The sequence below is a fragment of the Nerophis ophidion genome, linkage group LG09, assembly GCF_033978795.1.
Source record: "Nerophis ophidion isolate RoL-2023_Sa linkage group LG09, RoL_Noph_v1.0, whole genome shotgun sequence".
Classification (NCBI taxonomy): Eukaryota; Metazoa; Chordata; class Actinopteri; order Syngnathiformes; family Syngnathidae; genus Nerophis; species Nerophis ophidion.
In genome coordinates, this window is record NC_084619.1 from 47,986,367 (window position 1) to 48,011,088 (window position 24,722).

The window sequence follows — 24,722 nt, forward strand, 5'->3', positions numbered from 1 at the left end:
CCGTTGTGGTGAAGAAGGAGCTGAGCCGGAAGGCAAAGCTCTCAATTTACCGGTCGATCTACGTTCCCATCCTCACCTATGGTCATGAGCTTTGGGTCATGACCGAAAGGATAAGATCACGGGTACAAGCGGACGAAATGAGTTTCCTCCGCCGTGTGGCGGGGCTCTCCCTTAGAGATAGGGTGAGAAGCTCTGCCATCCGGGAGGGACTCAAAGTAAAGCCGCTGCTCCTTCACATCGAGAGGAGCCAGATGAGGTGGTTCGGGCATCTGGTCAGGATGCCACCCGAACGCCTCCCTAGGGAGGTGTTTAGGGCACGTCCAACCGGTAGGAGGCCACGGGGAAGACCCAGGACACGTTGGGAAGACTATGTCTCCCGGCTGGCCTGGGAACGCCTCGGGATCCCCCGGGAAGAGCTAGACGAAGTGGCTGGGGAGAGGGAAGTCTGGGTTTCCCTGCTTAGGCTGTTGCCCCCGCGACCCGACCTCGGATAAGCGGAAGAAGATGGATGGATGGATAGAATGAAAATGCACATCCAATCAAATTTTACCCAAACGCGACTAGGACATGAATTACAAAGCAAAAAGTCGCGAGTTCAAACCCAGGTGGTAGTTGAGGTGAATTTAGGTTTCAACTTATGTTTTAATGATTTTATAACAGGCCTCACGCCCTAGCTTCAGCATAGCAATTACAAAAAGTGCATTGTTAATTGTTTTGCTCAAGGTGATATTTATATGGGCCTGTGATACCCACAATTTCAGCCTTTCAAAGCTCCTCTTGGACCACCATTTTTTACCTCGTTTTTTGTTACAGACCTGCGAGCACATATATCATAGCACTGCAACTATGACTGAATGTCTGACTGTTGCAACAAATTAGACATTGTCTGGCATCCAACATCAAACAACTCTTCCCTCAACCACAAGTCCATGACCATCATCGCTCATCTGCAACAGGAAGCATATGAGACTCCCATACGAGACTCCGTGAACATTGCGCCCAAGTTCGGATTTTGTGTTGATTTATTATGAATACAAAAGTAAATATTGACATGTGCAAAGGCAGAAATATATGATTAAACAAGGCGGCAGCTAAAGGACTTGCCTGTTTACCCCCTCTTTTATTAAGCAGGAAAAAACCGCCAGCTGAACAGCTGAGTTTACTAATTCCGGTGATGATGGTAAAAACCATGTGACTCACGTCCCATATGTGACCATAAAAAATATACTACGGTACTAAGATCATAGTGGCCATAAATAGTTAGCTTCTACAGAAAGGGGTCATCTGTGGCTCAATTGTCATTGGCCATAGGCACATTACAAAAAAACAAAGTCTGCACCCCATTCACTTACAGCCAGTCCGTGTTTTAGAAAGAGATGCTCCTCTTAATGAAACAGAAAAAGAACAACTCAGAACAAAAATAGGACAGATACTCTGGGTTGCAAAACAGACAAGACCTGACGTAATGTTTGATTCTTGGGGTCTGGCATCTAGTCTAAAGAATGCGACTGTCCAATCAATTCACAATACTAATAAGTTAGTTCATAAACTGAAAGCTGAAAAAGTGACTTTAAAATTTCAACATTTGGGAAATGATAATGCTTTAAACCTGACTGTATTCAGCAATGCTTCATTTGGAAATCTTCCTGATGGAGGTACACAAGGGGGCATGTTGATCACCCTAATGGGAAAAGGAGGTAAATTCTGCCCCCTTTTCTGGGAGTCCAAGAGGATTCGACGTGTGGTGCGAAGCACCCTTGCTGGAGAGACTCTTGCCATGTCGGATGGAAGAGACAATGCTATGTTTCTTGCCACCCTTTATTCTGAGCTCACTACTGGCACCGCTGGTCTAAATGGTCCAGCGTTAGTTTGTGTGACTGATAATCATTCCCTCTATGATGCTCTTCAATCAACAAAACAGGTCACAGAGAAAAGGCTTCAGTTAGATATAAGTGCCATCAAAGGACTAATTCACAACAGAAAAATACAAAAAGTGCTTTGGTCAGCTACAAAAGCTCAACTGGCTGACTGTCTTACGAAAAAGGGGGCATCACCCTTGATGCTTTTGAAGAAAAATGGGTTCTTACCTAAGTTCATTGTGTTGTTTCTGTTGTTTACAAAGACATGTATTTGTTCTCAAGAAACATGTGCAATTTATTTTATATTTATTTATAAAAGATAGGGAGATTGTTAACATGTTTCTCCATATACTGGGTTAACGCATAGACAGGGCGGGAAGTGTAAAGTGTTTCCTGTTTTTCCCCTGTGGAGCAGTTGATTAAAAGTTGTGAACCAGAATAGACGTTGTGTTTATTCACCTATAATTAACACTTTTCAACCCATATTCAGTTGAATGCACTACAAAGACAAGATATTTGATGTTCAAACCAAACTTTATTTTTTATTGCAAATAATAATTAACGTAGAATTTCATGGCTGCAACATGAGCTTAAGTTGTTGGGAAGGGGCACATTCACCAATGTGTTACATCACCTTTTCTTTTAACAACACTCAAACGTTTGGGAACTAAGGAAACTAATTATTGAAGCTTTGAAAGTGGAATTCTTTCCCATTCTTGTTTTATGTAGAGCTTTAGTCGTTCAACAGTCCAGGGTCTCCGCTGTCGTATTTTACGCTTCATAATGTGCCACACATTTTCGATGGGAGACAGGTCTGGACTGCAGGCGGGCCAGGAAAGTACCCGCACTCTTTTACTACGAAAGCACGCTGTTGTAACACGTGGCTTGCCATTGTCTTGCTGAAATAAGCAGGGGCGTCAATGATAACGTTGCTTAGATGACAACATATTTTGCTCCAAAACCTGCAACCATTCAGCGTTAATGGTGCCTTCACAGATGTGTAAGTTACCCATTCCTTGGGCACTAACACACCCCCATACCATCACAGATGGTGGCTTTTGAACTTTGCGGCTGTAACAATCCTGATGGTTATTTTCCTCTTTGTTCCGGAGGACACCACGTCCACAGTTTTCAAATATAATTTGGAAATGTGGACTCATCAGACCACAGAACACCTTTCCACTTTGCATCAGTCCATCTTAGATGAGCTCATGCCCAGCTAAGCCAGCGGCTTTCCTTGGTGTTGTTGATACATGGGTTTTGCTTTGCATAGCAGAGTTTTAACTTACACTAAAAGATGTAGCAACCAACTGTAGTTGCTGACAGTGGTTTTATGAAGTGTTCCTGAGCCCATGTGGTGATATCCCTTACACACTGATGTCTGTTTTGATGCAGTACCGCCTGAGGGATCAACGGTCCGTAATATCACCGCCTGCAGGCAGTGATTTTTCCAAATTCTCTGAACCTTTTGATGATTTTACGGACCGTAGATGGTTAAATCCCTAAATTCCTTGCAATAACTCGTTGTGAAATGTCGTACTAAAACTGTTCGACAATTTGCTTACAAATTAGTGACCCTCGCCCCATCCTTGTTTGTGAATTACTTAGCATTTCATGGAAGCTGCTTTGATACCCAATCATGGCACCCACCTGTTCCCTATTAGCCTGCACACCTGTGGGATGTTCCAAATGAGTGTTTGATGAGAATTTCTCAACTTTATCAGTATTTATTGCCACCTTTCCCAACTTCTTTGTCATGTGTTGCTGGCATCAAATTCTTAAGTTAATTATTATTTGCAAAAAAAAAAAAAATGTTCATCAGTTTGAACATTAAATATGTTGTCTTTGTAGCATATCCTAGGTTGAAAATGATTTGCAAATCATTGTATTCCGTTTATATTTACATCTAACACAATTTCCCAACTCATATGGAAACGGGGTTTGTAGATTTAATTCAGAAAAGTGTAGGATATTTCTCTTGTTGCCCTATTTGTGTTTGACTTTATTTTATATATTTATGTTATCATATGGTGCTAAACTAAAGTCTTATCAAGCTGCTACACTTCCTATTGCCTCTGCCTCTGTCAGTACATCTCTGCAGCACACAGCATTGTCCCAACCACACAACTTGATTGGTTACACGCAGAGTGGTAACCGCCAATCAGCAGTGAGTATTCAGAGCGCATGGAGTCAGTTCTCATAGCAGAGGCAGGCAGAGAGGAGACGGTGCGAGTTAGCAGAAAGGTGTTTATATGTGACTATAATGCAGCGGAGTCTCCCCGAATTTTAATAAACACTTCCAAGTCAACTACTAGTAACATCAGTATGACCCCGTTGACGTTCTAGAAATATGAGCAGCAGCTCAGCTTGCTCGCAGTCTTCGAGATATATCGAGATATATATCATACATTGCCATTCAGCATACGGAGCGGAAACACAATCAAAAATTGTAGGCTTCTTCACGCGACAAAGCCAGCCTATTTCACCACAGTCTGTAGGTTGTACGGTATACCGGTATAGTATATTACCGCAATTCTAATGAATCATATTCGGTACTATACCGCCTCTAAAAAGTACCAGTGCTTTAGTGACATTATGCACAAAAGTGAATAATAGTTTTTTTTAAATGTCTCCGACAATCTTGCACTTTTTGTTTTGAAATTACATGAATGTGTGTGCCACTGCTTAATAACTGTTTAATAAATACAGTTTTGGTACATTTACTTAGTTGTGATTTCCCTCTGTGCATGAAAGTTTAAAATGAGCATATATTAATGCAGTATGAACAGGAATGTTTTAATGTAGACACATAGAATTATCATCCTGGTGTGATAATGAGCATGAAGTGTTAATTCAAGGCTAAGGCAAAATATTGAGATATATATCATGTATCGTGACATGGCCTAAAAATATCAAGAAATTAATAAAAGGCCATATCGCCCAGCCCTAGCATGACGGCGGGTCGTTATCACGTCGTGACATTGCTGGTTTTATGAGCAAATGAGCATGTTCGGCAACAAACAATCACAGAGAACTTACAAGCAGACATTGTGTGTAGACAAAAAAGGGAAAATGGACACACATTGGCTTAAATACTAACGATAAAGGTGAAGCGAAAACACCGAAAGGCCCGCAGAAAGAGGTGCTTTAAGACATGGCTAGCTAGCTAACAGCTAACGTCCAGCCGCAGTCTGCAGTGTTTTAGCTATTTCTAAATCACTAATCTTCGCCTCCGTGGCGACAAATATAGTAAGTTTCTTACAAGTATCAGCCCTGCAGGACGAGGGATAGCTAAACATGCATCACTACACACCTGTAAACAAATGCCATGGGTGGATCTACACCTGACATTCACGGTAATGATACCAAGTACAGGACCTTATCTAGTCGATACTACTATGATTACATTGATAATTTTTTAGCATCACAAAATCTTTTTTCGTTTAAAAAAAAATTATATTATGTTTATAAACTCAGGAATTTTAATTCCTGGACACATGAGGACTTAAATTATGACCATCCTGTAACTATCGGATCGATGCCCAAATTTGTGGTATCATCCAAAACAACAGACGAATAAGTGAATATTAAATTTTAACGGAAATGTAAATAGTGCATGTTAAAAGAAAAGGTCAGCAGTACATGAACAAGGAGATTAATAACTTATTTTCTACCGCTTGTAGAATATTGACAAAATAATAGAACGGAAAATGACACAATATGTTACTGCATACTTCAGCTGCTCAATTAGGAGCCTTTGTTTGCTTAATTACTAATAAAAGAAAAGTTGTCTCGTACGTTCACTATTTGATTTGAGGACAAAATTGCAGTAAGAAAAATGTTTAATGTATCGTAAGATTTCTTTAGTTAAAAGTTGTCCCTATACCAATATTTTGGTACCGGAAATGTTTTTAGATACATATATATACACATACATATACATACATATATATATGTATATATATATATATATATACACAGTGAGAGTAAAAAGTATTTATCCCTTGCTGATTTTGTTGGTTTGCCCACTAATAAAGACATGATCATTCTTTTAGTGGTAGATGTATTTAAACATGGTGAGATAGAATATGAAAAAGAAAATCCAGAAAATAACTTTAAGGAATTATTTTAATTGATTTGTATTTCATTGAGGGAAAAAAGTATTTGATCCCCTATTGTTCATTAGGGTTTCTGGCTTTCACAGAGCAGCTAGACACTCCCAATCAACTTGGGAATTGAAGACTGAATTGAAGACACCTGTTCTAACTAATCACCTGTATAAAAGACACCTAATCAGAGACTCAGACAGATTCCAAGCTCTCCAACATGGGTAAGACAAAAGAACCCTCTCAGGACCTCAGAGACAGGATTGTTGACCTGCACAAATCTGGAATGGGCTACAAAACCATTAGCAAGATGCTGGGAATCAAAGTAACAACCATTGGTGCAACTGTTAGAAAATGTACAAAGTATAACATGACCATCAACAGACCTCGATCTGGTGCTCCACAGAAGATTTCACCTTGTGGTGTTGCAATGATCATGAGAACTGTGAGAAATCGTCCTGCAACCACTCAGCAGGACTTAGTGAATGACCTCAAGGCAGCTGGGACCACAGTCACCAGGAAAACAGTTGGCAACACTTTGCGACGCAATGGGTTAAAATCCTGCAGTGCCCGAAAGGTACCCCTGCTTAAGAAGACACATGTGGAGGCCCGCCTAAAGTATGCCAATGATCACCTCAAAGATGCACAAAGTGATTGGGAGAAGGTTCTATGGTCAGACGAGACCAAAATTGAACTATTTGGCCTAAACTCTACACGTCGTGTGTTGAGAAAGAAAAATGCTGCTTATGACCCAAAGAACACTGGGCCCACCATCAAGCATGGAGGTGGAAGCATTATGTTTTGGGGGTGTTTCTCTGCCAAGGGCACAGGGCTACTACACCGCATCAGTGGGAAGATGGATGGAGCCATGTACCATGCAGTCTTGAGGGACAACCTTCTCCCCTCTGCCAGGAAGCTGAAAATGGGCCGTGGTTGGGTCTTCCAACATGACAACGATCCAAAGCATACAGCAAAGGCAAAAAAGGAGTGGCTCAAGAAGAACCATATTAAGGTCATGGAGTGGCCCAGCCAGTCTCTGGACCTCAATCCTATTGAAAATCTATGGAGGGAGCTGAAGGTCCGAGTTGCCAAGCGACAGCCCGCCAACCTGAATGATCTCGAGAGGATCTGCAAAGAAGAGTGGGCCAAAATTCCCCCTGATATGTGTGCTAACCTTGTGGTTAACTACCACAAACGTCTGACCGCTGTGCTTGCAAACAAAGGCTTTGCCACCAAGTATTAACTGCTTTTGTCAAGAGGGATCAAATACTTATTTCCCTCAATGAAATACAAATGAATTAAAATGTATTCCTGAAAGTTATTTTCTGGATTTTCTTTTTGATATTCTGTCTCTCCATGTTAGAATACATCTACCATTAAAAGTATAGAATGATCATGTCTTTATTAGTGGGCAAACCAACAAAATCAGCAAGGGATCAAATACTTTTTACTCTCACTGTATATAAATATATACACTGTATATATATCTATATATATATATCTATATATATAGATGTATATATATATAGATATATATATATATATATATATATATATAAGATGTTTTGTTAAAATAAAGACAGTAATGCCATTTTTCGTGGTAGATTTTGCTTTGGTTATTGGCTAAGACCAGGCATGTATGGCTCGAAAAGGTTGGTCACCCCTGAAATGGTTATAAATCATGCCTATCGTCTGGATATTAGGAAGATTCAGCCTTGAATCTAGAAGTTGTTCATCTGTGACATTCAATTCATACCAGGAGATGGAGAAAAAGACACATAATCAAAGACAGTGTCTGCAGGGAGACTTTTCCTTGTTAATCTCATAGTCATCACTGTCACCGACGTCCCATTGGGTGTGAGTTTTCCTTGCCCTTATGTGGGCCCTACCGAGGATGTCGTAGTGGTTTGTTTTGTGGTTCGTGCAGCCCTTTGAGACACTCGTGATTTAGGGCTATATAAATAAACATTGATTGATTGATAAGTCTTTCTGTGTCATAAGTCAGATATATATGATAATAGCTTCAATATAAAGGAAAGTTGTTTTTCCACTATCTTCCTTTAAGTTGAATGTGCCAGTTTCGTTTTATGTTGCCCTCTACAATGTACTTAACATTCTCATTCCTTCAATATTGTACTGACTCGATGGCAACTGGACAGTGCAAATATTAACGATGCAGGGGGAATAACTTGTTAACATTGTTACCTATCACTCTGAAGCTTCCAGGTGCGAGTGTGCTGGGCTGCATCTCCATGGTGCTGTTGGTGAAGGTGCTGCGGGTGGCGTCGTTGCTGCTGCTCCTGCTGTACTTCCACCCAGCATGGCGGCACCGTGGCTGAGAAGCGGGGCGTCAACGTTTCAAAGCGTGTCAACTCCACCAGGGACGTCAAGCTTTCTGTGGTCAACGGCTGGTCCACCAGGAGGTCAACTCCTGCACAAACAGTACAACATACGGAACATTAGATATAAAAACCTCGTTTCCATATGAGTTGGGAAATTGTGTTAGATTTAAATATAAATGGAATACAATGATTTGCAAAACATTTTCAACCCATATTCAGTTGAATATGCTACAAAGACAACATATTTAATGTTCAAACTGACAAACATTTTGGTTTTTGAAAATAATCACTAACTTTAGAATTTGATGCCAGCAACACGTGACAAAGAAGTTGGAAAAGGTGGCATTAAATACTGATAAAGTTGAGGAATTCTCATCAAACACTTAATTGAAACATCCCACAGGTGTGCAAGCTAATTGGGAACAGGTGGGTGCCATGATTGGGAATAAAAGCAGCTTCCATGAAATGCTAAGTAATTCACAAACAAGGATGGGGCGAGGGTCACCAATTTGTAAGTAAATTGTCGAACAGTTTTAGAACAACATTTCTCAACAAGCTATTGCAAGGAATTTAGGGATTTTACCATCTACGGTCCGTAAAATCATCAAAAGGTTCTGAGAATCTGGAGAAATCACTGCACGTAAGCGATGATATTACAGACTTTTGATCCCTCAGGCGGTACTGCATCAAAAACAGACCTCAGTGTGTAAAGGATATCAATCACCACATGGTCTCTGGAACACTTCATAAAACCACTGTTAGTAACTACAGTTGGTTGCTACATCTGTAAGTGCAAGTTAAAACTCTACAATGCAAAGCTAAATCCATTTATCAACAACACCAAGGAACGCCACTGGCTTCGCTGGGGCCCGAGATCATCTAAGAAGGACTGATGCAAAGTGGAAAGGTGTTCTGTGGTCTGACGAGTCCACATTTCCAAATTATATTTGGAAACTGTGGACGTGGTGTCCTCCGGACCAAAGAGGAAAATAACCATCCGGATTGTTATTGGCGCGAAGTTCGAAAGCCAGCATCTGTGATGGTATGGGGGTGTATTAGTGCCCAAGGCATGGGTAACTTACACATCTGTGAAGGCACCATTAATTCTAAAAGGTCCATACAGGTTTTGGAGCAACATATGTTGCCATCCAAGCAACGTTATCATGGATACCCCTGCTTATTTCAGCAAGACAATGCCAAGCCACATTGAGCACGTTACAACAGCGTGGCTTCGTAAAAAAAGAGTGCGGGTACTTTCTTGGCAAGCCTGCAGTCCAGACCTGTCTCCCATCAAAATGTGTGGCGCATTATGAAGCGTAAAATACGACAGCGGAGACCCCGGCCTGTTGAATGACTGAAGCTCAACATAAAACAAGAATGGGAAAGAATTCCACTTTCAAAGCTTCAACAATTAGTTTCCTCAGTTCCCAAACGTTTATTGAGTGTTGTTAAAAGAAAAACTGATGTAACACAGTGGTGAACATGCCCTTTCCCATCTACTTTGGCACGTGATGCAGCCATGAAATTCTAAGTTAATTATTATTTGCCAAAAAAAAAAAAGTTTGTGAGTTTGAACATCAAATATGTTGTCTTTGTAGCATATTCAACTGAATATGGGTTGAAAAGGATTTGCAAATCTTTGTATTCAGTTTATATTTACATCCAACACAATTTCCCAATTCATATGGAAACAGGGTTTGTAATAATAAAAGAAAATTAACAATGGATTAGATAGGCACCAGCGCCCCCCGGGACACCAAAGGGAATAAGCGGTAGAAACTGGATGGATAGTTCATAATTATTTGATCCTCTACTGATTTTGTAAGTTTAAACTGACAGACCTGAAAAGGTTCATGATTATTAAAGTTTATTTTACCAGAGAAAATATATCAGCAACAAAAATCAAGAATATTAAATAAAAAGAAGGGCTGTCAAATTATTTTAAATGTGAATCAGATTAATCACAGTTTTCAAATTAATCTGATTAATCACCTCAATATGAACTTAGCTTTGACATAGGGGTGTAACTCTACGTGTATTTGTATTGAACCGTTTCGGTACGGGGGTTTCGATTCGGTTCGGAGGTGTACCGAACGAGTTTCCGCACGGATATTTTAAGTAGCTTACCGCACGTTGTGTAAACAATACACACAGAGGCAACACACGGCATGCTAACAGCGACCGGGCTACGATAAACTGACCATACCTCCTCTTTTCATCCGATATGTCCTCTTTTGCGGAGATGTCCGGTTGGAGTTTCTGAAAAGCCTCAAATGTCCGGCATTTTAAGTTAGGGTGGCATGTATTTAAGAAAGGGTTAACAAGAAAACAATTTGTGCACGCAGCAGCATTCGTGAGGGAGGGGCAGAGGCAGAGAGAGCGAGAGAGTTATGATAAATGTGCATGTGTCGCCAGGCTCTGCTTTTTATCCATAGATTTATCAGATTTTATTTATTATTATCTCTAGTAGGGGTGTCAAAAGTGTGCCCCGGAAGCCATTTGCAGCCCACAGCTAATGTTTTAAAAACACACGGCACATTCTAAAAATACTATTAAAATAAACAAAAACATAAACAAAAGTGAAATAAAAAAGCTTAAAGGCTAAATGTAATTTAGAAAAACTTGTAATGTTGACTAATGAAACGAAGCTGTTTTTTTTCTTTCAAACTGTCATTGCTCAAAACATAATATTGAATCATAACCATTGTTATTATGAAATTTGACCTATCCAGGGCTTCACGGTGGCAGAGGAGTTAGTGTGTCTGCCTCACAATACGAAGGTCTTGAGTAGTCCTGGGTTCAATCCCGGGTTCGGGATCTTTCTGTGTGGAGTTTGCATGTCCTCCCCGTGAATGCGTGGGTTCCCGCCGGGTACTCCAGCTTCATCCCACTTCCAAAGACATGCACCTGGGGATAGGTTGATTGGCAACACTAAATTGGCCCTGGTGTGTGAATGTGAGTGTGAATGTTGTCTGTCTATCTGTGTTGGCCCTGTGATGAGATGGCGACTTGTCCAGGGTGTACGCCACCTTCCGCCCGATTGTAGCACAGCGCCCCCCGCGACCGCAAAGGGAATAAGCGGTAGAAAATGGATGGATGGATGACTGACTTATCCAAGGTTCCGAGTACTTCACATCAAATATTCCACTAAGAAAAATATTTTTGGTGGAAGATTTTGCAAATTTGGTTAATAAATAACCCCAAAAATGTATATTTTGTTGTTTTCTTACTGTACCGAAAATGAACCGAACCGTGACCTCTGAACCGGGGTACATACCGAATGGAAATTTTTGTGTACCGTTACCCCCCTACTTTGACATAATAGCTTCTTGTAAATAACTTTTTGACTGTGGCATAATTATTTTTGTATTAAAATCCATCATATTCATTCTTACATTCATCAGTTTTTTAACAGGGAGGTGTGGCTTCTCATGATGTGCATACATTAATGATCTCAAAACATTTATCGTGATTAAATTTGATACCTAAACCAAAGTTTTAAATTCGTATTTGACATAGTATAAAAGAAGTATTGAGAAGTAAGTGCTTATTTTATTCACTGTATGTGACAAAGCAACAATCATCAAGTATTTCTACCTGTGATCCCTGGGCTTGAAGGATTGGAAGAAGGCCTGGTCCCCTCCAGCAACAGTTCAGCCCCTTTAGAAATGGGGCCATCAATGAACATGTCGCCATCATCGAGATCATCACACGCACCTCCAATTTGAAGGAAATGAAGTTCTCCACCTGCAGAGTTAAAAAAGTCAATACTCAAGTAAAAACAGTTGTATTGGTGCACCCCTAATCTAAATCAAAATAAAGTTTCACATATCCATAGTCATTAAAATGTTAAGTAGTACTGAACACTTCAATATAAAGTCACAGAATATGAGCTAATAGTTTTTGCTTGAGATGAAAAACAGTAATACAAATTAAAACAAACAACAAAATACAGCTGTGGTGTCCAAGGGACATTTTGTAGTCCGCAGTAAAAAAATTTGTTGGGTTTGTGGCATTAGAATAACATTAAATACAGCCTACATAAAAACGATACGAAGGATGATTAGGATCACACTGAAAAGAAAACTATTAACAAGTTTTTTAAAAAAAGGTGTTGATGCATTCATAAAAAAATCACTTTAACAACAATAATTTAAAAAATACACATTAAAAATCAAAATTAAAAACCTTAGCTGTCTGTCTACAATCTTATTTTCTTTTACCTGACTGTAAAATACATCGCATTAACCAGTATTTAAAAAAAAAAAAAAAAAAAAGATTATAAAATGCTTACCGTATATTGTCTATACATATTTGATAAAACAAATAATTCTAAATCCCAGAAATCAAGTATTGCCCTAGATATTAGGTTTATAGTATTTCAGTACATATATAGAATTTAAAAAAATGTTTTGGCCTCTATTTTGCATGTAGCTAACTGAAAGAGTGTTGACCTGCACTGGAATGGCTTAAGCATAATCTCTAAACACAAATGAACAGTCACACAGTAGAGGGCCTCACATACATCATACATTTAAGGACATTCCCACATGTGAAAACTAACCTTTAGTGCAGGCACAAAGGCGGTCAGTCCCAGAGCAATAAGTAACAGAGACAAAGGGGTCAACCTCTTCCAATGAACCCTCTTTTTTTGGTGGATCCACCTTAGTTAGAACCTCCAACGAGGACAAGTCCAGGATCATAATATTCCCAGCCTGTGTGGTGACCACCATGTGGCCAACACCATCTACGTCTGGTGTTTTGGACTCTTTATGGCCTGAGCCAAAGGTAGTGCTTGCAGCTGCAGCACATGCGCTGCGTGACAAAGAACCGTCAGACACTGTAAGGCTAGTTCCAAACTGTGATGTGCCATTTTTAGAACCAGAGGGAGTCTCCTCAGGAGTCTCCTCACTATCATCTTCCCGGCTATCAAGTAAATCTGGAGGAAGCAATATTAGTGAGGTAATTGCGTCACAGGGTTGACTTATCTGCTGCACTTTAACAGGTTCCTCATACAAGGTTACAATACGGGTAGAGTAGTTCAGTTCATATAGTACAAGATAGCCTCCTACGCTCGGGCATGTTTGCTGCTGCTGCTGCTGCTGATGATGATGATCCCCTGAAGGTAGGATGAGTGTTGACTGAGGTGGTGTACCCTCTTGGTGGTTGTCTTCAACTCCATTAGCTACTGGATGTCGGAGCTCACCTTTCTGCTGACTGCAGAGGGCAGAGTGCAGGCGGTTGAGATTGTTCAGAGCTTCAACTTGGTTTGTTGCACTCAGAGATTCAGCATTGCACGGCTGCAGCACGATGAGAAGATGGACGCCATCCAAGCATTGCGTTATCGAGTCCACGCAAAGATTCTCCTCTTCCAGTTGTTTGGGCAACTTCAAGCACTGCACTAGCGCTCCGGGTCGAGGCGGAGAAGAGGAAGTTGCCGCAGCTAACGTGCTCCATTTGTCCATCTGACCGTCAAAACCAGCCAGATTAGTTGCTGCGTCAGCAAACTGTTGAATGTACGTGATCGGAGGATCTTGGAGAAGAAGCTGCTCATGTGAGTCAAACTCCATCTCTATTATCTGTGGCACAGTAAAGCCCTCGTCATGGAGCCCCTTGCTCATCAGGTTGTTCATCTGAGCAAACACCTGCCCTGATGTCTTGTCATCCGTCTCTCTGATACTGTACAATAACAGCACAGGTATAGTCCGGTGCACAGGCGACAGAGAAGAGGAACTTGGAGGGTGAGAACCTACCAAGTTAGAGAAGCCTTGCTCCGGAGCAGCAGTCTGTGAATTACAAGTGTCTATTTCCATGGGACCTTGATCCTGAAGAGGCCCGTGTTGGAAGGGGTCAGGACCCTGAGTTCGACAGGAACTATCTGATACACTGCGATCTGAAGACGGCACAGTGGCATTCAGGCCAGTCGTGGAGTTGCCAGATATTGAGCGGTAGGTGAGCAGGCCTCCAGCCAGCAAGCAGGGGAAAGGAATGTTATGGTGCTCCTGGACCTTGTCCTTTGCTTTGGCCTGGTTGTGGGCCTTGGCTTGATTCACTGAAGGTTTGGCACCCAGTTCTTCCAAGTCTTTGACTGTGTCTTTCAGCACACTTGCCACCACCGCCCACTGGAACGCCTCTGGCTGCTGAAGTACGCTGAGCGCTGTCACTCCGAGGCTCACGTCCATGCTCTCCCACTGAGACGCTTGGCCTGAAAAAGCGGTAACATATAAAGTGAGTTCAAACACGCCTTACGGTATAAACCACAGGTATCAAACTCAAGGCCTGTGGGCCAAATCTGGCCCATCACATCATTATATGTGGCCCACAAAAGCCAGGAAATAATGTGTCAGTAAGAAAAGCAATCTTTCTTGATCAATGAATTTAAATTTTGTCAACAAAAAAATGTATGCATGCAAATGCATTTTTTTAACATTATATTTGTTAAGAACAAAGCTGTTCAAAGCTTTTATTGTCGTTGAAACACTTTTCAAATTAATTTCTATACTGGCCGAACTATAAAATCTGCTTGTCACTTTGACTTCTGATTCCAAAGCAAATTTTCCATCAGTTTGTTGGTAAACAATAGTAATAACCAAATAACGGGGTAATCGTGTATTTTGTGACCAAAATACCATGGTTATCATTATCACTGTATTGTTGAGCATGCTATAAAAGTAGTCATACACATACTAAAATATTTTAACCAATTTAAAAAAATTTCAACATTTATTTATGATAGTTCAAAAGTACCAATGATTGTCACACACACACTAGGTGTGGCGAAATTATCTGCATTTGACCCATCACACTTGATCCCCCCCTGGGAGGTGAGGGGGGCAGTGGGCAGCAGCGGTGCGGCGCCCTGGAATCATTTTGGTGATTTAACCCCCAATTCCAACCCTTAATGCTGAGTGCCAAGCAGGGAGGTAATGGGTCCCATTTTTATAGTCTTTGGTATGACTAAGGCAGGATTTGAACTCACGACCTACCGATATCAGGGCGGACACTCCACCCACTAGGACACTGAAGATGATTCTCTAGGAAATTAGCAAAATCAAACATTTTTTTTTATGTGTGGTACTGTACTCAATCCCGGTTTTACGATAATTAAAATTTGAAAATGTAATACTAACCATTAGGAATCTTACAATTAACATTACACTGGTAATTGTTACATCACTATTGTGAAATAATCAGTGCTTCCAGAATTTTGCTGGCTTTTTTAATTCTTATAGCGGCCTAAAATGCCTGATTTTGCTGCAGCATTTTCAAAAAATTGTGCCACAATCACCACCGGTGAAGCTGGGTGACATTTAAATGGTTAGACAGATGTGCTGCTGGGACAAATTCAATATGAAAGCATGCAGGGAGAACCGCAGGGATTGGGCCAATTTGCAAGGTTGCACATGATTTGTGGGGATTGGTTGAAAATCAGGGGCGTGAAAATAGGTTTCACGCCCCTGATTGAAGCCAACAAATGTTACCATTGAGGTCACTAAATGACGATACCAAATAAAACTTCTTATGTGTGTTTGTCATACCAGTTATTGACTCGGACCGGGAATGTTCATCACTGTCGGAGTCCTCCAACTGTTCATCACTAAAAGAAAATTAGTCATTAGTCAGGAAAACACCATAATAATAATAATGACACAAGACACATACAAAAGTGTGACTCACACAGATTTCAAGAGTTTGTATAGGTTTTATTTTTTTATATATATAAGTCTTAAATGCCGACAGAGAAAGCAGTCTTATAAACATTGTCTGCCACTTATTTTGCATCAAAAATTTATTTTATTTATGATTTTTTTTAATGTATAAAGTGGCCACTAACATCATAATTTGCTGCAAAAAAGCATGACGATACTACAGGACATCTCAGTTGCCGTTTTTAATTGTTAAGATAAACTTGCTACGATATGAATTGCGTTCCTCCATAACATTTAGTTTAACGATTTAATAAATAACAGCAATTAATAATGAAGTCTACTTGCCGTTTACATAAACCTCATACGGACGTCAGCATTTTGAATTTGCAACCATCTCAGTACATTTATTGTGTTTTATCTCGCATGTGGGGCTTCACGGTGGGAGAGGGTTTAGTGCGTCTGCCTCACAATACGAAGGTCCTGAGTACTCCTGGGTTCAATCCCGGGCTCGGGATCTTTCTGTGTGGAGTTTGCATGTCCTCCCCGTGAATGCGTGGGTTCCCTCCGGGTACTCCGGCTTCCTCTCACTTCCGAAGCCATGCACCTGGGGATAGGTTGATTGGCAACACTAAATTGGCCCTAGTGTGTGAATGTGAGTGTGAATGTTGTCTGTCTATCTGTGTTGGCCCTGTGATGAGGTAGCGCCCGATTGTAGCTGAGATAGGCACCAGCGGCCCCCACGACCCCAAAGGGAATTAGCAGTAGAAAAAGGATGGATGGATGGATCTTGCATGTGTGATTAGGAAATAACTACAAACTAAGCAGTTTTTCTTGCTTTTTGTAAACGGACATGATGGCCTAATAATAAAAATTATGAACACAGGCATAAATAACTACAAAAGCACTCAGGAAGTGCAGACCTTCACCAGGACTTCTTTGCAACAGTAAAAAAAAATTTTTTTTTTAAATCCTTTATCCAGCTGGTGATCCAGATCACCCCTAAAATGTAATCACTTGTTCAATAATAAAAACTGATGAATCTTGGTGAAAGCAAAAACAAAACAAAAAGGTTTAAAAGATCTGTTTTAAAAAAAAATAAAATCATTAAAAAAGGATGCTGAATGGCCTGTAGTATCAGCATCTGATCAAACAGCGCAAACTTCTTTTTACATTGCAGTTAATTCAATGCAATGTTACCAACACAATTGCTTGCACAGTCAATTAAGCTTCAAAGTGGTGCAACAGCTTGACTCAAACAGATTTGTCAGAGGGAAGCTTATTTGACACCAACAAACAAGTGTCGTTCAGCGTGTCTGAGAAGATTGGGGTTGACTTTGGAAGTTCCACTGTCTGAATAAGGCTCACTATTAATTAAAAAAAATGTGGTGCTCACCTGTCTCCTTCCAGCTTGGGCAGGTCTGAGCAGGAGGAAGCTTCCTCCAGCCAGGCCAAAGTTGGTGGGCGAGACTCGGCGAGTGTCTGCTGGCTGTGCTCCCCACCACACAGAATCAGCTGCCTCAGGATGGCTGGGTCATACGGGTTAATATCAAACTTCAGATGTACCTGTTAGACCCACAATAACAATTTATTCATACGTCCCATCACTTTGATGACTCTACCGCTTTAAAAAAAGATAAACAGGACAGGTGATACCAATGTTTGATCTCACCTTCATCATTTTTGAGACATCCCAAATACATAGTTTGCCCCTCTTTGTTGCGACAGCCAGAAACTGCGGGCAGCTGCCAAAACCGTAGCAGGCTATTTTGTCCGAACAGTCAGGACTGTTGGGATACTGGGCAGGACTGGTTGCCAGTGTCACTGACAAGGGAACATTTTGTGTATGTTCTCCCTTTACAAACGGACAGTTGGGGGAATGTCGCTCATGTTCAGACCTGGGGTATGGTGGGGAAATAATCAATATAGATGACATTTGTCGCACGCGTGCGCGAAAATGTCCCTTCAATAGGACATTTTTAACTAAACTTTCTAGGAAACCATCTTCACTCACCACGGCTCATCTGTAGGTTCCCAACATACCAAACACACACTGCAAGTGAAACACATGGCTCGGTCATCCCCTGTTGAGGCAGGCTATGGGAGAAGATGGAAGGTGAACATTATTATAATCACTTGCACTATCAATAATGCATTTTACATACTAGCGGTAACTGATGTCAGTATATTTTATATTCTGGTGGTACAGTGTTCCCTCACCACTTACTATGGTCTCAGTGCATCGCAGACTTTTAAATTGTAAATGTTCATATACATGTATTACAACATGCATTTGATATTACCAGCAGTCTAACACATGAAGCAATTAAGTCATGCCAAAGTGACATGGTACAAGGCAAACTACTGGCTGATGGTGGACAAATCAAAGAGCCCTGTGTCCTGTCTTGGCCGCTGATTGATTGCTACATTGCATCTCCTCTTTCCTTCAGTTCTATGTACCTTCGCTGTTTGTCTTTTTTGCACTGTTTTTCTGGTAACAATTGAATTTTATTGAATCGCTGCAATGTTGTCCAAACGCACTCCGCCTTGTAATGCTTCTAGCACAGAACCCAAGCCACGGATTAAGCTGCTTATATTCTGAGAAATGGTGAATCTCCTCAATGCTATGCTAAAATAAGGTACATGTATTATTTTGATACACTGACGATTTTGCATGGAGAGGTATGTAATTAGTTTAATAGATATACTAAATGTAAAATAAAATTTAAAAAAAAAAAAAGGAAATTATCACATTGTATGATTTATAAGTAATTGATATTCATTTTATTGCGTGAAATAAGTATTTGATACATTATAAAAACAGTACTTAATAATTGGCAAGAAACAAATGTTTACAAATACAAAGTTCGAGTGTTTTCTGTAGTTGTTGACCAGGTTTGCACACACTGCAGAAGGGATTTTGGCCCATTCCATCATACAGATCTTCTCCGTATCCTTCAGGTTTTGGAGCTGTCGTGGAGCAACACAGACTTTTAGCTCCCAACAAACATTTTGTATTGGGTTCTGGTTTGGAGATTGGCTAAGTCAATTTCAAGGCCTTGAGATGCTCATCAGTTGTCATGCAGGCAAAACCAAGCCACTACCCAATTTCAGTAATTTCCTTGAGGGAAAGAGGTTGTTTGCCAAGATCATGTGACACATGGCACCTTCCATTCTCCCCCTCAATACGTAGTGTTTTGGTTAGTCTTTGAGCCTGATAAAATTCCAGAATATTAAGGATATCAACATCAGCACCCTCTGTCACAATATTGACAATATTCATTCGCTGGACCATCTCTCCACCCCAGATGAACTACTAACACACTACAATAAAGAATTAAGTAGCATTTTTAATTCACTTTCACCAGTAAAATCCCTGTCGCTTTCCTTAACCACAACTGCTCCCTGGTACACGCCCGACCTCCGAAAATGATGGAATAAATGTTGCGAGCTTGAGCAAATCCATAAAAAGACCGGTCTCACCATCCACAAGGAAATGCACAAAAATGACTATCACCCAACCCAAATCACATGATTAGTCCAGCCTGTGCCAGCGATGGCCCCACCAAGATGCTCTTGTCATTATTTATTCACATTTTTCAACTTCAGGACTCCCTACCCCCTACTTGTACTCAGCTGACACTTGCAACTCCATAATTGTCTTTTGTACTGAATAAATTATAAATATTTACAAACAACTTTGCTCCACTTCTGTGCCTCTCTTCTCACCTCAACCTTCACCACACAGTCAAACATTTTCCAATTGTGTACTGCCCACTCTGAGAAATCTCTGACCTACTCAATAAATCCAAGCCCTTCACATGTCAGTAAGATCCCCTACACTCGGCCCAGGTCAAAGGATGCCTCTCTTCACTGTTTCCCCTCATCTTTGCTATTATTCACTCTTCACTTTCCAATGGTATTGTTCCACTTTTTAAAATAGCAGCTGTCGCTCAAATTTTGAAGAAACCCAGTTCAGATCCCAACAATTGCAAGATCCTCCGTTCCATTTCCAATGTACCTTTAATTTCCAAAACCGCATCCCAATTGCACCCCCTTCCAGACTCCTTGTCACAGTACAAACAGTGACCTGTTAAAAATCACCAACAAATTTCTCACTGCAGTTGATTCTGGACTTCTCTCCATTTTCATCCTCCTGTACCTGGGTGCAGCCTTTGACACCATCTCTCATCCAATCCTCCTCAATAGACTCTCATCCATTGGTATCATCAACACCTTCCTGGACTGGTTCCACTCATACCTGATAAGCCGCACTCAGTTCATACATCTGAAATCCTTTAAACCTGATAATTCTGCAATCACAACAGGTGTTCAACAAGGATTATGTCTTGTGCCCACTTTTCTTCATCACTTACCTTATCCCCTCTGGCCGTATCTTCAGTAAATGTATTATTCACTTTCAAAGCTACGCTAATGACCCAGCTCTACCTCTACACTAAGGCCACTCCCTCACCTCCTGCTTATTTGAAATAAAATCCTAGTTCACCTAAAACTTCCTCAAATTAAACAATACTAAAACCCAAATAATTCTCATTGGTACAAAATCCACACTTTCGAAAGTCAACAGTTTCTCCCTAACTGACGACAACTCACCTGTGATCCCGTTCACAAGTTAAGAGTCTGGGTCTCATCTCTTACTGTGCATTCTGCCTCCATCCTCGTTCACTGTCTGGTCACCTCCCGCATCGATTACTGTGACTCCCTTAACTTTGACCTCCCCCAGAAGTCCCTCCACAGGCTGCAACTGGTCCATAACTCTGCTGCCCGGATCATAACCAAAACTCCCTCATTCCATCACATCACACCCATCCAACAAAAACTTCACAGTCTCCCAGTCAGGCAAAGAATTAACCACAAAATCCCTCTCTTTACCTTTAAGGCCATCCACAACTTCACCCCTCCTTATTTGTCAGACCTCCTCCACATCGTTACTCTAGCACGCTCCGCTCCCTCAGATCCCCCTCTTCCATACACCTTGCTGTGCCATCAACCAACCTCATCACAATAAGGAGCAGAGTGAGTGAGAACTCAGTCACTCTGCTCCCATTACTGAATTATTTTATGTGTACGTGCTGATTTTATCCTGAAATGTATTATTACCTCTGCCTTCATATTCAAAAGTAAAGTGCAACTTCATTTTTAATACTTATAATGTTGCCATTGCATTTATTGTTTTGCTTGTGTATATTAACCACCCCCCAACCCCAAAAACATAAGTTAATTTTTTTGGTTGTGATTTTTATTCAAGGGCAACATTTTGCTAACAGACAAAGTATATGTTATTGTTATTTGTTTGATTGAACTTGAAGATAAAAACTTTTACATTCAAATTACAAAATTTTAAATATACAAGAAAATCACTGCATGCATTATTATTTTGTATTATCATTATATCAGTGGTTAATTTGGTCTCAAAAAAAATAATGGTAGTAATTTTGTTTATCAGCAATAATTTGGAGGTCAAATTATCGTCGAGCAAAATTTGTTATTGGCCCAGGTCCATATATGGGAGATAGGTAGGTTGCAGACTACCTCCTCTGTTTTGGGATGGTTTTTCAACCTGAACGAAGATGGCTTCCCTCACTCCTCTTTTGAACCATCTGTCCTCTCTGTCCACTATCTGTACATTTTATTCCTCAAAAGGACTGCTGTTTCTTCTTGAGGTGCAGGTAAACAGTTATTTCATATTTTACATTTTCTTCCTCATCCACTCTGTTCTTGTTACTTCTATAACTGGATGCACTTTTCATAAAGGAGCAGCTCGGGTAGCCACAAGTTTTGAGGGCTTCCCTGAAATACTTATGTTCTTTCTCTTTGTCCTGTGGGCTGGTGGGAACTTTATTAGCTATATGTTGTAGGGTTCTGATAGCACCCAGTTTGTGCTCCAGTGGGCGGTGTGAGTCAAAAAGTAGGTATTGATCAATATATGTGAGTTTTCGGTATACACCACAACATGGAAGCCCCTGTCCTCTCCAATGTAGACATGATGACATCACAGTCCAAAAAAGGCAACTTACTGTCTTTGACAAACTCAAATGATAACTTACTTCTCCACTGAGGTAAAGTGGTATATCAAGCGTTGTACTTCTTGGCTGCTGATTTTTACCCATGTGTCATTCACATACTGCATCTGTATAAATGACTTGGTGCTGTACCCGTAAAAGAACTCAGGGCTCTCTTTTCCATGTCCTCCATGTAAAGGTTTGCCACATTTGTAGCAAAAATACATAGTATTTAAGGTAATGTTACAGCCAAAGGCATATCTGTTCCGGGTTTTGTGTGGATTTATCCTTTAAGGTGTGATCACATAGCAGAAGTTGCCTCCTGCATCCTGGATAGTAATACAGGTGAACAAGGAGGTGACATCGAATAAAACCATAGTTTCATTGTTATCCAATCTTAAGTCTCGGATCTTTGCCACAAAGTCCATGGAGTTTCGGACATGATGTGGTGTTTTGCCAAATAAAGGTGCTAAAATGTTGGCCACATACATAGTAATATTGTATGTCAAAGAGTTAATGCTGCTGTCCATAAATACCATGGATAGTTGGTCTCTTGTGGGTATCTTCTGTTATAAAGTGCATGGCTTATAGTTTCTGACTCCCGTAACGCAGGTAGGCACTCAATGATTCTCCTCTTGTACCCACTGGCCGGGTACCGATGAGTATTTTAAATGTGTTAGTGTCTTTGAAAAGTGAAAGAAATTTGTTCTGGTAATCAATTGTGTTGAGAATTATTGTGCATCTCTCTTCGTCTGCTAGGAGACTCTATTTGTCTGCTTTTTATCCTTGCTCAGGGATGTTACTGCTTTCTTCTCCTCAAAAGGGAAAGTTTGGTGATTATGGCTTTGCATTAGAGAGACCTGCTGCCAATTTTAGCCAACTTTGTTTACCTGTTAGGTTGTTTTCCCAAATACCTGATTCGGTCACTGTGATCAGATCAACTGTAGGATCCTGTTGCTTAGTCAAGACAAAGCTCAACCCTTTCACCAGTACATCGTTTTCTGGTTGGGTAAGATTTCTGCTGGACAAATTATTTACCCATCTATTGTATGATTCATCTCCGATTGAGTTCCCAGTTTTTTGCCTCCAAATATGTACTTATGTGGAGGTGTTATAACTGAATTATAATCTCTGAAGCATTCTTGTTTGTCTTACTTTGGGTTTGATTTCATGAGAAAGTTGGGCTTTGGTTGTGAAGGTAGTAACCCCCGCTATGAATGAGAGAACACTGTATAACACAAACAGTCCTCTAAGTAAAAAACGGCAACACAGACGGCTACATTTTTTCCTTAATGACGATCTCTGGGAACGTACCTGGTGGTAAAACCCTGCCTGGGCCATTGGATCAGGCTGAGCCCACCGGTAACCAGCATGTGGCCACGATGTAAACGTCTCCCTTCTGTTGGCCTCACTGTACATTAAAGATCTGTAGAGAAACAATATAACAAAAATGATGAGAACAACAAACAGTGAGGAAAGAAGTATTATAGGGTGTATATGTATATATCTGAACCTGAATGTATCATTTACACCATATGTAAATTAGTCAACATAATTAAAACTTTTGCATCAATTTTGTTAATTTGTTAACAAAAGTCCTTGAAATTGGATACTTTACAATAACTCCACTCTGGAAAAACAGTGGTTCAAATAAATCACCATTAAGGGCCCACAAGTGACGTGACACTCATTCCTACGATAATAGAAAGTCAACTTCGGGACCTGAACTGTGCATAATCCATAATTACTTATTTTGCAGATTATTCACCTATCTACAGAGCGCCCAGGGCCCACGCCGAGTTCAGGCCGGGCGCTTGACAAGAGGTAGGAGAGTCTGTCCATGATGGATGAGGCCACAGACAATGCAGCAATGTTCTGGTTGATCTTCTTCAGCTCACTGACAATGGCACTAGCAACCAGCTTCAGTATGTGGTGAGGAAGTTGGAAGGTTACCGTTGCCCACTGAGAAGAGTACCAGTAAAAAGAAGACAAAATGTTATCTTAAGTTACACACAGGCGTGAGACGTAACGGTGGACGGTCTTTCACACTTAAATCCCAGCAAAATGAGGCCTTTCCGTGCATGTGTACAATAATGACACAGCCATAAAGATTACTGCAAACAGATAATGACTTGCATCTGCTATTACATATACAATACTTATACAGACAGAGTTCAATAGTTCCACAGCTAGTATTTTACTATGAAGCACTAAAGCAGATACCAGTCCGTTCGTTGCAGCCTAAAATGCTCTTTGAGAAAGTTGTTTTGAGGTTTATATTTTTCAGAGGTGGGTAGAGTAGCCAGAAATTGTACTCAAGTAAAAGTACTGTTACTTTAGAGATTTATTACTCAAGTAAAAGTAAGGAGTAGTCACCCAAATATTTACTTGAGTAAAAGTAAAAAGTATGTTGTGAAAAAACAACTCAAGTACTGAGTAACTGATGAGTAACCTGTTCGTTTAATGATTTCGGCAGCAAATAATGCACAAAAACAGCAATGAGCAAATTCAGAGGCAGGAATATCTCTTAAGCAACTAAAACAACAATATATATTAAATAATAATACATTAAAATAAAAAATTAAAATAAGGCAAATTGAGCCACAATAACTTAACAGCACCATAGGCTCAGTAGGCATTGATTGATTGATTGAAACTTTTATCAGTAGATTGCACAGTAGAGTACATATTCCCTACAATTGACCACTAAATGGTAACACCCCAATAAGTTTTTCAACGTTAATGA

The 24,722-nt window shown here is 40.5% G+C and overlaps 1 protein-coding gene across 3 annotated transcripts in view; it reads right to left on the reverse strand.

Annotated features, from left to right (window-relative positions):
* Nucleotides 1-24,722, reverse strand: part of birc6 (baculoviral IAP repeat containing 6) — a 191,471-nt gene that overhangs the window by 144,271 nt on the left and 22,478 nt on the right. For all 3 annotated transcript variants that reach the window (XM_061911095.1, XM_061911094.1, XM_061911093.1), the window contains exons 4-12: nt 23,745-23,938; nt 23,291-23,402; nt 17,968-18,050; nt 17,626-17,851; nt 17,350-17,519; nt 15,846-15,904; nt 12,872-14,512; nt 11,905-12,054; nt 8,171-8,396 (exon numbers count right to left, since the gene is read on the reverse strand). In XM_061911095.1, the coding sequence (XP_061767079.1) occupies nt 8,171-8,396; nt 11,905-12,054; nt 12,872-14,512; nt 15,846-15,904; nt 17,350-17,519; nt 17,626-17,851; nt 17,968-18,050; nt 23,291-23,402; nt 23,745-23,938 (2,861 nt within the window). The remainder of the gene's footprint in view (nt 1-8,170; nt 8,397-11,904; nt 12,055-12,871; nt 14,513-15,845; nt 15,905-17,349; nt 17,520-17,625; nt 17,852-17,967; nt 18,051-23,290; nt 23,403-23,744; nt 23,939-24,722) is intronic.